This window comes from Bos taurus, chromosome 20 (assembly GCF_002263795.3).
Source record: "Bos taurus isolate L1 Dominette 01449 registration number 42190680 breed Hereford chromosome 20, ARS-UCD2.0, whole genome shotgun sequence".
NCBI lineage: Eukaryota > Metazoa > Chordata > Mammalia > Artiodactyla > Bovidae > Bos > Bos taurus.
The window spans coordinates 33321167-33333470 of record NC_037347.1 but is presented as its reverse complement, the minus strand read 5'-3'; the positions used below and the strand labels follow the sequence as shown (position 1 = coordinate 33333470).

Sequence of the window (12304 nt, the reverse complement as noted above, 5' to 3'; positions counted from 1 at the left end):
GTTACCAATCCTTTCTCCAGTGGTTATTCCTGACCCAGGGATAGAACCTGTGTCTCCTGCATTGCATGCAGATTCTTTACTGTCTGAGTCACCAGGGAAACCCCTACTTTACTATACATTATTAAATATTTTATTGTAGATATTCACTATATATGATTACTGTTATAATTACCATAATAAGAGTTTCACTACATACAATTTACTATATCTATTTTTTGGACACATTAAATTCCTGGATACCACAGTGTTAGATAGCAATTTATGTGAGTGAGTTTAGAAAATAGTACCAACTCAGATAATTCCCTTTCTTTTAAAACTTGCTGAATTTCATAATGATCCTAGGAAACAGTGTGTGCCTGTATATTACTGAAATTGAAACACTCTGTCTACAATGACAGATAGCCTGTCTCCTGCTCCTCAGTCTCTTGCATATAATCAGGAATGCTGGCATCTGTACCATTTTGTACAAGTCTCATCAACAGTGATTGAATGTTTTACTCAGGAATATCTTGTCTGGAAAATTCCATGGATAGAGGAGCCTGGTGGGCTATACAGTCCATGGGGTTGCAACGAGTCAGACATGACTGAGCGACTGAGCACCCTCACGCATACACACACATCTCGTTACCTATCTTAAATTGTGATCAACATTTCAATACAGCTATGAGTGACTATTTTGATCAACTAAAGTGCTTGAGGAAATTATATATTTTGTTGATTTTTTTTTTTTTTTTTACTAATAAAGAGTTCCCCAGAAAGCACTTAGTTTCAACTTTTGGGGGGTTAATAATCTTAATGGATCATAGAAAAAGCAAGAGAATTCCAGAAAAAAACATCTACTTCTGCTTTATTGATTAGGCCAAAGTATGTGACTGTGTAGATCACAACAAACTGTGGAAAATTCTTCAAGAGATGGGAATACCAGACCACCTGACCTGCCTCCTGAGAAATCTGTATGCAGGTCAGGAAGCAACAGTTAGAACTGGACATGGGACAACAGACTGGTTCCAAATAGGGAAAGGAGTACGTCAAGGCTGTATATTGTCACCCTGCTTATTTAACTTATATGCAGAGTACATCATGCACAATGCCGGACTGGATGAAGCACAAGCTGGGATAAAGATTGCCGGGAGGAATAACCATAACCTCAGATATGCAGATGACACTACCCTTATGGCAGAAAGTGAAGAGGAACTAAAAAGCTTCTTGATGAAAGTAAGTGAAAGAGGAGAGTGAAAAAGCTGGCTTAAAACTCAGCATTCAAAAAACTAAGATCATGGCCTCCAGTCCCATCACTTCATGGCAAATAGATGGGGAAACAATGGAAACAGTGACAGACTTTATTTCCTTGGACTCCAAAATCACTGCAGATGGTGACTGCAGCCATGAAATTAAAAGACATTTGCTCCTTGGAAGAAAAGCTATGACCAACCTAGACAGCATATTCAAAAGCAGAGACATTACTTTGTCAACAAAGGCCCATCTAGTCAAAGCTATGGTTTTCCAGTGGTTATGTATGGATGTGAGAGTTGGACTATAAATAAAGCTGAGCACCAGAGAATTGATGCTTTTGAACTGTGGTGTTGGAGAAGACTTGGGAATCCCTTGGACTGCAAGGAGATCAAACCAATCCATCCTAAAGAAAATCAGCCCTGAGTATTCATTGGAAGGACTGATGCTGAAGCTGAAACTCCAATACTTTGGCCACCTGATGTGAAGAATTGGCGCATTGGAAAAGACCCTGATGCTGGGAAAGATTGAAGGAGGGAGGAGAAGGGGACGATAGAGGATGAGATGGTTGGATGGCATCACTGACTCAGGATATGAGTTTGAGCAAGCTCTGGGAGTTGGTGATGGACAGGGAAGCCTGGCATGCTGCAATCCATGGGGTCACAAAGAGTCGGACACGACTGAGCAACTGAACTGAGCTGAGGAATCATCAGTAAGAAGGTGGAATATAATGAAAGTAATTAAATCATCCTTTGATTATTCAAAATTTTATAACAAGACACTTATTATAGGTACGAGCATCATAATCACCCAAGACTGAAAATATAGAGGGAATTGAATTCCTGTCGGTCCTAAGATATAACCTGAAAGATACCCAGTTTTTAAAAATAACACATCTCTGGTTTTTCTTGTTTGCTTTTCCTAGAGCAGTGCAGAATGGGTAATTTAGTTTGAAATAGTGATGCTTTACCTAAAGGAGAAAAAAATGACACATCTCACAGTTTTTAAAAGTTCTGAACCTAGTACTTATAAACTTGAACAAGAGCTGATTTTTTATATTTTACTCTAAAACTCCCATTTTATCAGATGGAGGTAGGGATACACATGCAAGGTACAATTCTCATTAACCTAGGTTTGTGATCAGGGTACCAGATATGTAAGAAAGTCTATTCATTTGATACTTCTGTAATGGAGCAGGACCCTGTGGGGCTTTCCCAGCTGGCCTTCTCTCGTATCCTCTGCTTTAGCTCCTCTCTGAAGTACCTACTGAATATACACACACATTTGATGCACATGTCCTGAGTTGTTTCAAAGGTGTGAAAACCCCCTACCAAATGGAAGATGTTAACCTCTTTATGACCATGAACACATAGCCCCAGGCTTCCTGGAGCCTAAGGACTGATAAAGTTAACCTCTGTGACACAACCCTGTTACCTCATCACCAACCAGTCAGAGAACTGTGCATGAGCTGATCACATATCCTGTGACCCCATTCCCTTACCTGGCTTTTAAAAATGCTTTACTGAAATGTTTTAGGGAGCTCAGGGGTTTTTAGGGCTTGAACCACTCATCTCCTTGTATGGCTCTGCAGTTAACCTTTCTGTGTTCCAAACTCTGACATTTTGGTTTGTTTGACTTCACTGTGAACTTGTGCTAACAATTTTAGGGATATTATAGAGTCTCTGTTAAAAAGGGTGGGCTTCCCTGGTGGCTCAGTGATAAAGAATTCACCTGCTAATTCAGGAGACTCAGGTTTGATCCGTGGGTCGGCAAGATCCCCTGCAGAAGGAAATGGCAACTCACTCCTGCATTCTTGCTGGGAAAATCCTACAGACAGAAGAGCCTGGCAGGCTATAGTTCATGGGTTGCACAGAGTTGGACACGACTTAGTGGCTAAACAGCAACAACAACATTAGCAAGGGTAGGGATGAAAGCAGGAGGACTTCTCTTGAGCGAAGTTTAGGAATGGGTGGCAGTGTGAAATAGGACTGATGGGACACAGTTGAGAATGGTTCCAGGTCATGGAAACACAATGGAATAGGAAGGGGAAAGATTTGTAAGCCACAAATATATCCTATACTAAAGAAGGAATGGCAGAGGTGAAGGGACATTTCAATAGTACAGAATTTGTAGAAGTCAGCTTGCTTTAGCCAACACATGCATGTATATATTTACACCTGGAATTATGTAGTCATTTAGAATTATATATGATTTTCCTATTTACTTGAATTGATTTATGTTACTACATGGTATATTATTTTTATAACCAGTTGCAAATTCTCATCTCTGTGTTAAAGTTAGCACTTTGAGAGGAGTTGGCATAGTGCATGGGGATTTGCCTCATGGGTACTTCTCAAAGATCCATGCATACATTAAAGGGATAATTTGAGAGAATAGCATTGAAACATGTATATTACCATATGTAAAATAGATGACCAGTGCAAGTTCGATGCATGAAGCAGGGCACTCAAAGCCAGTGCTCTGAGACAACCCAGAGGGGTGGGGTGGGGAGGGAGATGGGAGGAGGGTTCAGAATGGAGGGACACAGTGCACCCATGGAAAATATTTAAAAAACTAAACAAAACAAAATAATACAATTAGCCTTGGAAGATTCTGAAGAGCAATCATGAGAGTGGAAAGGAAAGATAGAGATTTTTTTCTGTTGTTAACTGATCCAAATATCATCCTGATATTTGTCAGGATGACTTACATCATCCTGATATGTCAGACAAATAATGGTCCATCCAATCTTTTATTCCTTTGAGAGTGGCATTAGTGGATGTTTTTAGGAGAGTACAGTGGTATATCATCTTCAGTGGAATATTCAACAACCAAGAGCCCATGGCATTACCCAGTCAGAATGGATGCCAACCATATTTGTACCAGAGATTAACTAGTTAATGGTTGGATCCTGGGAAGATCTAGGAATTTCTGATGAAGGGATCTGGACAGTAGGGCAGAGGTCACTAAGAGAGCTCAGGGTAGCAGCTGCTTATCAACCATTACAGATGCATTTCAATAGTTCAGTTTATATCACTAGCTATGGACGTATTACTGATGAAGTAGAGATTGCTGTGCCTATACCAGTAACTTTCCTGAAATCACTCATTTTGAACTGATAGCACATGGATATATCTAAAGACTTCTCAGACTTGTGGATATTTTTGACATAAACAAACTCTTTCATAATAAATTTCATAATTTATCATCTATTGAATATAAGAATTCTCCCTGGTAATCTGTTCTAGAAACTACCCTTCAAGCTTCAAATTGATGTGCATCAGTTTTAAACTTTTATCTTAATATTCTGAATATAGTGCTTAGGTCTGTATCCCCTTAGCCATTGCCATCAAGGTTTTTCTCATATTCCCTGTTTTGTCAATATGTGACATGACCTTATTTATAAACGGAAATTCAGAAACTTTTTCTCTCCTAGTTCTGGAGTGCAGAAGTCTAAACCAGATGTCTGCAGGGCCATGCTCCCTCCAAAACTCTGGGAAGATCCTTCTTGCCTCTTGTTAGCTTCCAGTTGGTTGTTGGTTGCTCAGTTGCTCAGTCACATCTGACTCCTTGAGGCCCTATGGACAGTAGCCGGCCAGTCTTCTCTGTTCATAGAATTTTCCCAGCAAGAATACTGGAGTGAGTTGCCGTTTCCTCCTCCAGGGGATCTTCCCCACTCAGGAATCGAACCCACATCTCTTGTGTCTCTGGCATTGGCAGGTGGTTTCTTTACCACTAAGGTCACCTGGGAAGCCCCTTATTTACATAGGCATAATGTATATCTCCCTACCCATGTCTCACCCTCACATCCCGTTCTGGGGATGAGGTACAGAGAGAAAACCCTGGAACCAGCCTTCCTGTCTGACTTTCAGAAAAGATTGGTAAAGCTGAAGGCAGGAAGCAAAGAGTAAGAGAAGAGAAACATTATGTACAAGTCTGGGGTCAGTTTTCTATGGGAATTTGAAATCTTCCATCTAGTTCTACTTTTCAATGTATTTTAGAGTATGCAAATAATTTGGATTTTATTCATCAGAACTCTAATTTTATTTTAACTAAAATTGACTATTTATACAAGAAATCAGTGAACTATGGCCCATGGACAAAAACTGACCTGCTACTTGCTCTTGTAAATAAAATGCTATTGGAACATAGTCATGTTCATTTGTTGAATATACTGTCTATTGTATACTGCCAAGTCGTGGCAGCTTTGATGCCACGATTCCAGAGCTGAATAGTTGCTACATAGACTGTATGGCCTGCAAAGCCTAAAATACTCACCACCTGGACTTCTCCTGAAAAAGTTTGCAGAAATCTGACCTATATGGTTCAACATGCTGAGCTTTGGAAAGCTATTAATTAGCAAGAGAATACATAGATTAAGTAGTATATTCAAGGTTTGATTATAATCTAACAATACTTAAATATCAAAATGTATGAATCTGTATGAGAATTGAACTTGAAGGGAATGTTGCCATTGTTTAAATCATTTGCAGTCTCCTCTTTTGTGATTATCTTTGGAATCATTCAATGGACCGTACCAGAAAATTTGTTACATCATCTCTAACCATCCCCTTTACATAATATCTTAGCATTAACATCCTTATCTTAATAAACCATATTAAAATTTTAAAATGCATCACTCCTTTTCAATTGCTTATTTCAGTTGTGCTTATTAATAGCCGATTTTTAAAAGTATCTGCTTCCTCCTCTGTTTCCTCCTCCTCATTCTCTTCCTCCTGTTTCATAACAGTGTAGGAACCTGGGAACTTGTTCTTGATGAGCAAAGGAATCAGGTAAGTGGTCAAGATGATTATAGCCTCAAAGCTGTAATTTTACACATGAATAGTACGTAATTGGTAGCATAACATCCCTGTCTCCCTAGGCTTAAAATATGGTGGGACTTTTCTATCATGACTTTCTCTGGGAGTCAATTGGAATAACTTTAGTCATTTTTAGTGAAGACTGAACATTTTTCAAAAGTACATTACCACTGTCACAGCGGAATTTATTCTTGCAGTCAATCTCCTCAATTTTGCAGAGCTTGGATGGAATGCACGGCTGAAAGGTCATGAGAGGCTCCGTACATGGTTGTCCTCCAAACTGACTGGGGCGCAGGATGGACCTAACCTTGAACTAAAAGGAAAGGAGAGAAAGGTGAATACCTCTGAGGCTGGACCTAACCTTGAACTCAAAGGAAAGGAGAGAAAGGTGAATACCTCTGAGGCTGGGTCGAAGCCAGAAAGTATCTAAGAAAACTGGGCTTCTCAGTCACAGTAGTGATTTTTCCTATAGTGGCATTTGCTAAATTACTAATGATTTTTTTCCAATTCCGTTATTGTGTTTTCTTAGGGAAGTCAATACTTTTGGGGTCTCGTTTTTCCAACCTGTAAAACGAGGAAGTGGGACAACAAATTTCTGAAGATTTCTAACTCTGAAATCATAGGATTCTAAATTGAATCAAAATCAAATGCACAAATATTTACTGAGCATGTCCTGAGTGCAATAAATCTTCCAGGTCGTAACAGTAGCCCTTTTATTCCTCAAAGATAGTGTGAAGTGATAAATGTGAAAGGATTGATGGGGGCGGGCTTTTGTATGAGAAAGTCACTGTGGAAACCAAAGCTGGCACATTTTCCACACTTTGAAAGGTTTTAAATGGTCAGTAGTAAATCAAAGAGTCAGGGAAGGATAGAAATAGAATAGGATTCAAAAGTACTGACTTTAAAGTCAGAAAAATCCAAGTTCAATACGTAGCTTTCTATTCATTAGTGATGTGTGCTTGGGTAAATTACTTAACCCCTAATGAGCTATAACTTCCTCATCTGTAAAATGGGTAGAAAAACAATGTGATGTGAAGTTTGAATAAGATGATGTGTGCAAAGGAACCTAACTATCTCTGTGAGATAGTGGGTGCTTTCCTTGTATTGGGTCAATTCCTTTTACTTCCCTAATGTCTGAATGCTTAGCACCTACCCTGACTGGGATTCACCCGGGCCAGTGCCCTACCTGGAATGAATTTGAGGTAGGTAAATATTGCAGCTGGGAACAATAAACAAATCGAGGGACTTTCCCTTAGCAGGGGGCAGTTAAAGAAAGGGCAAGGAGTCATTTTAATTAATGTACCTCATTTCTGTCTGATTTTAAATCTTGGACTGAACTGCACATTTTTTAGCACCTGTTTTTGCTTTGTGAGCTCTCACAGGGCAGAGGCAGTGGAAATCAGAGCTGGGTGAGTGCAATACCAATCCTCAGGGTTTGGGGGGTGGCAGGCAGAACTTTTTTTTGGTATTCACATGCCAATAAAGCATGTCAAATGAATCCTGCCTCCCCCTAAAATATTTCCCTCAGTGGAAGCTGGGACAATTTATTTCCAGAAATTAAAGTAATTCATCATTTCTATGATTGTTGAGTTTGTCAGGGAATTTGAGAATTTATGATTCTGATTTCCTGAATATACCCACATTTCACTTACCCGTTTTTGAACACAAGGGTCGCAGTCTGACCAGGGTCCATAATCTCCCAGGCGGCAATTGATAGGGCAAGTTTGCCAGTTACATTCTCTGGACTCCTGCTTGGTACAAAGCTGGCCACAAAAGTTTTCAAAATAGTACTTATCTGTAACAATCCGTCTATAATAAGGAGGAGAAAGCTGCTTAGAATGAGTGTCTTTACTGTGGCTCCAGCCCCATAAGAAAAATATTCATTGAGCATCAATTATAGTGAATAAAAGGAAAGAGGTTTTCGTGGAAAATCAAGCAGTCCACCATATGTACAGTTTTTACCACTTAATGGAACTCAAGACTGGGTCCATAATTTGTGGGGCACAAAGCAAAATAAAAGTGGGGGGGGGGGTCACATGTTCAAAGAAGGCTAAGCACCAAAGAATTGATGCTTTCAAACTGTGGTGCTAGAGAACTCTTAAGAGTCCCTTGGACTGCAAAGAGATGAAACCAGTCAATCCTAAGGGATATCAATCCTGAATATTCATTAGAAGGACTGAGGCTGAAAGTGAAGCTCCAATACTTTGGCCACCTAAATGTGAAGAGCCAACTCGTTGGAAAAGACCCTGATGCTGGGAAAGATTGAAGGTAGGAGGAGAAGGGGATGACAGAGGATGAGATGTTTCGATGGCATCACCGACTCAATGGACATGAGTTTGAGCAAACTCTGGGAGATAGTGAAGCACAGGGAAACCTGGCGGGCTACTGTTCATGGGGTCACAAAGAATCAGACATGACTGAGAGACTGAACAGCAACACATATTCATAAATTCTTAAGAATTTCCAAAGAGAGGAGGCAGAGCATGAAGCCAAACCACAGCCCTTCTCCGAGTGGGGTCCTGTGTGAATGCACAGGCTACACGTCTATGAAGCCTGCCGTGATGGAATTCCTGGGAGGGATTGGAAGAAAAAGAAAGAAGAAAGTTTCTGCTAATTGCTTAAAAGATGACAATGCAATGTGGTAAGTACAATGATTGAGATAGAGCCAGAGCTCTGTGGGGCTAAAGATGAAAGGAGAAAGTGACATGAGAGATACGTTTTGAAAAATCCACGTGAGTTTTCCAGGCAACAAAGGGAAGGGTGTTCAGAGGAAACAGCTTGTGCACAGATTAGCAGGGAAGGAGTATGATATGTCCATGGAGGAGTTTGTGGGATGCACCTGAGAAGAGCATAATCGAGAGGGATGAACTTTTATTATGGTACTTTATTTGGCAGGCAGTAGTGAGCTACTCCAGTACTCTTGCCTGGAAAATCCCATGGACCGAGGAGCCTAGCAGGCTGCAGTCCATGGGGTCGCTAAGAGTCGGGCACGACTGAGCGACTTAGCAGCAGCAGCAGCAGTAGTGAGCTACTAAGGGACTCTTGAGTAGGGAAGTATTACGAACAAATCTGTTCTTACATCCGGAGTAGATGGTTTATTGAGGCCATCAGGTGGTGATTTTAATGAGACTCACACTACATATGTAAAAATAGTTTTCTAAATTAGATCTCTAAAAAGTTCCATAACAGTTAAAAACACATTAAGTATATGCCTTTTTTCTTCCAAGTCACGTGAGCGTCTTCATGGAACAGAAATATCTAACAGATTTAAAGAAACTATGGGGGAGGAATAATCTGAATTAATGAAAAGACTGAATTATTAAATGTTACCAAGTAAAACACAGTTTTCTTGCCTTCTTGTCCATGCCAACAATCGAGCTAATAGCTAGCAGTGCTGCTCAATTGAGGTCCTGTTAGACTCAGTTTAATGAGTAGAAAATTCTCTATAATTAACTCACTAACTGTAGGCAAGCAGAGTTATGTGCTGATTGAAAAAAAAAAAAAAAACCCAAGTTGTGATTCTAAGTAAATTAAATAGTCAACTGAAAATATTGCACAGATTCTTAATTGAATTTCTTTAAAATGCTTCAATTTTATGGAGAGAACAAAAGTAGACTCCACTTTAACCTTACGTGGAAAAGACATCAAATTCCACCCAAATTCATGAGTTTTTTTTAAAAGTAAAAAAATTTTTGCAGATTGTACTCTGCAAAAATTATACTTGCAGATATATTTTCTTTCCCATTGCTTAGTGTGGCACTTTTTGATTTTGCTAATTCTGTCCTTGAGGTTTCCCAGGGCACATAGAAAAGCTACAAAGCCCACACCCACCTCTGTCTGGTCTGGGTTCCAGAATTGCAGGTTTTTGAGCAGCTGGACCACTGACTCCATGGGTAATGATCACAGAAACAGGCTTGGCTCTTGTCAATTAGAGCACTCAGCAGGATAAAATACAAGACGGAGTGTCTGGCCATGCCTGGAGGGCCTCCAGATCCTGAAAAGAAATGATGTAATACATATCAAACATTCATGGGGTAAAACTTAACAAATCATTCTCGGTTACAGCCTCAAATATGATCTTTGAAAACATCTTGCCTTCCTTAAGTCAACACGTATAAATTCACAACCTTATGAGTATAAATCCTATTTCTAAAGACTTTTAGGGTGGACATTCCCATAGTTCAAAATCCCAGTACTAGTTAAGTTTCTCTGAACTGTGAGTGATAGGCTACAAGACAAAGTGAAAGTGAAGTCGCTCAGTCGTGTCCGACTCTTTGCGACCCTATGGACGGTAGCCTACCAGGCTCCACGGTCCATGGGATTTTCCAGGCAAGAATACTGGAGTGGGCTGCCATTTCCTTCTCCAGGAGATCTTCCCAACCCAGGGATCGAACCCGGGTCTCCTGCATTGCAGACAGACGCTTTACCATCTGAGCCACTAGGGAAGCCCAAGTGGCTCACAAGACTAAGAGTCAGTACCAAATCCCAGTCATCTTACCACTCAACATCTATCACATTGGCTGGGTAAAGAACAGGCATCAGTAAGTGTTCATTGAATGAAGGTATATCATAATGTACAATTAGTTAGTATGGTGTAGTTCAAACCCAGTCAGGAAAGTCAACCTTTTTTTAAGCAGTGAAACTTAAAAAAAAAAGAAATCTATGTAGAACTCCAATACAGAATAAAAATGAAGCTGCCACTGGCCAGCCAGGCTGAAGTCAGTGGGCATAAACTAGCCTCCAATTCCCTAAACCAGCCCTAAAATGTATGTAATCCAGTGTGAAAACCACCATTTATTTTGGAAATGTGATAGAGAGGATGATCCTTCAGTTCTCATGTTGTTAAACTGAGGACATTACCAGCACTGTGTAGAAGAAATTCTAAATAATGTTGCTAATTTAAATAAAGACAAAATTCTACAAAGAGGAGATCATATCACTTAGAAGAATGAAAACAAACCCTGTAAAGGAAAAGAACCAATCAAAGTGTGTAGTAAATATTTGTATCACATCCATTTCCAAATGGAATTTTTTATATGATCTTACACTTTTTAAGATAATTACTTATTTTGTGCAGACAATACCCTCAAGTATTACCTAGTACTTCCTTTCAGTTTTTCATACCTTTCTGGGACTGGGGAAGGACTTTGGAACCTTTCTTTCTGAAGCTCTGTTTAGTTTCCTGGCATCTTGGTATTAATAGCTTGCTAAAGAGTTCATTGTCCCATTATCTCTACTTTTAGACTCAGAGAAGTTAGAGCTGGAAAGGGTCTTTGAAACCTTTAGGTTAAACTTCCTAATTTTAGGGATGATGAGGCTGAGGCTTTAGCAGGTACATAAGGTTGAAGCTACATGACAAGTAAGCCCCAGACTCCACATTCTTAGATGAGATGTATCCTTTCATTCGATTTCTAGTAATACTAATCTACATGCTTGGAACTTCACCACCCAGACCACAAGAGGGTTTGCTCAGATGTGGCTAAATGCCGGAGAAAACTTGGATCAGTAGTTCCCCATGTGCTGTGCAGCCTTGAGGATCTGTGAGTTAATGGATGGAGTTAGCAAAACCATACTTGCCCCCTAATACTGCCATTTTGATTTTTGTATCTCTAACAAAACATGCACTCAATATGCCAGCAAATTTGGAAAACTCAGCAGTGGCCACAGGACTGGAAAAGGCCAATTCTCATTCCAATCTCAAAGAAGAGCAATGTCAAAGAATGTTCAAACTACAACACAATTGCACTCATGTCACATGCTAGTAAGGTAATGCTCGAAATTCTCCAAGCTAGGTGTCAACAGTTATCAGTATCAGTTCAGTTGCTCAGTCGTGTCTGACTCTTTGCAAACCCATGGACTGCAGCACGCCAGGCCTCCCTGTCCATCACCAACTCCTGGAGTTTACCCAAACTCTTGTCCATTGAGTCGGTGATGCCATCCAGCCATCTCATCCTCTGTTGTCCCTTTCTCCTCCTGCCTTCAATCTTTCCCAGCATCAGGGTCTTTTCAAATGAGTCAGTTCTTTACATCAGGTGGCCAAAGTATTGGAGTTTCAGCTTCAATATCACTCCCTCCAGTGAATATTCAGGACTGATTTCCTTTAGGATGGACTGGTTGGATCTCCTTGCAGGCTAAGGGACTCTCAAGAGTCTTCTCCAACACCACAGTTCAAAAGCATCCATTCTTTGGTGCTCAGCTTTCTTTATAGTCCAATTCCCACATCCATACATGACTACTGGAAAAACCATAGCTTT

General features: G+C 40.1%; 1 protein-coding gene across 3 annotated transcripts in view; it reads right to left on the bottom strand.

Moving 5' to 3' along the window:
- C6 (complement C6) overlaps nt 1–12304 on the bottom strand; it is an 85495-nt gene that overhangs the window by 59505 nt on the left and 13686 nt on the right. For all 3 annotated transcript variants that reach the window (XM_010816782.4, XM_010816783.3, NM_001045979.1), the window contains 3 exon segments: nt 9882–10044; nt 7703–7859; nt 6219–6363 (listed from right to left, as the gene is read on the bottom strand). In XM_010816782.4, coding sequence (XP_010815084.2) covers nt 6219–6363; nt 7703–7859; nt 9882–10024 — 445 coding nt within the window. In that variant the 5' untranslated portion in view covers nt 10025–10044.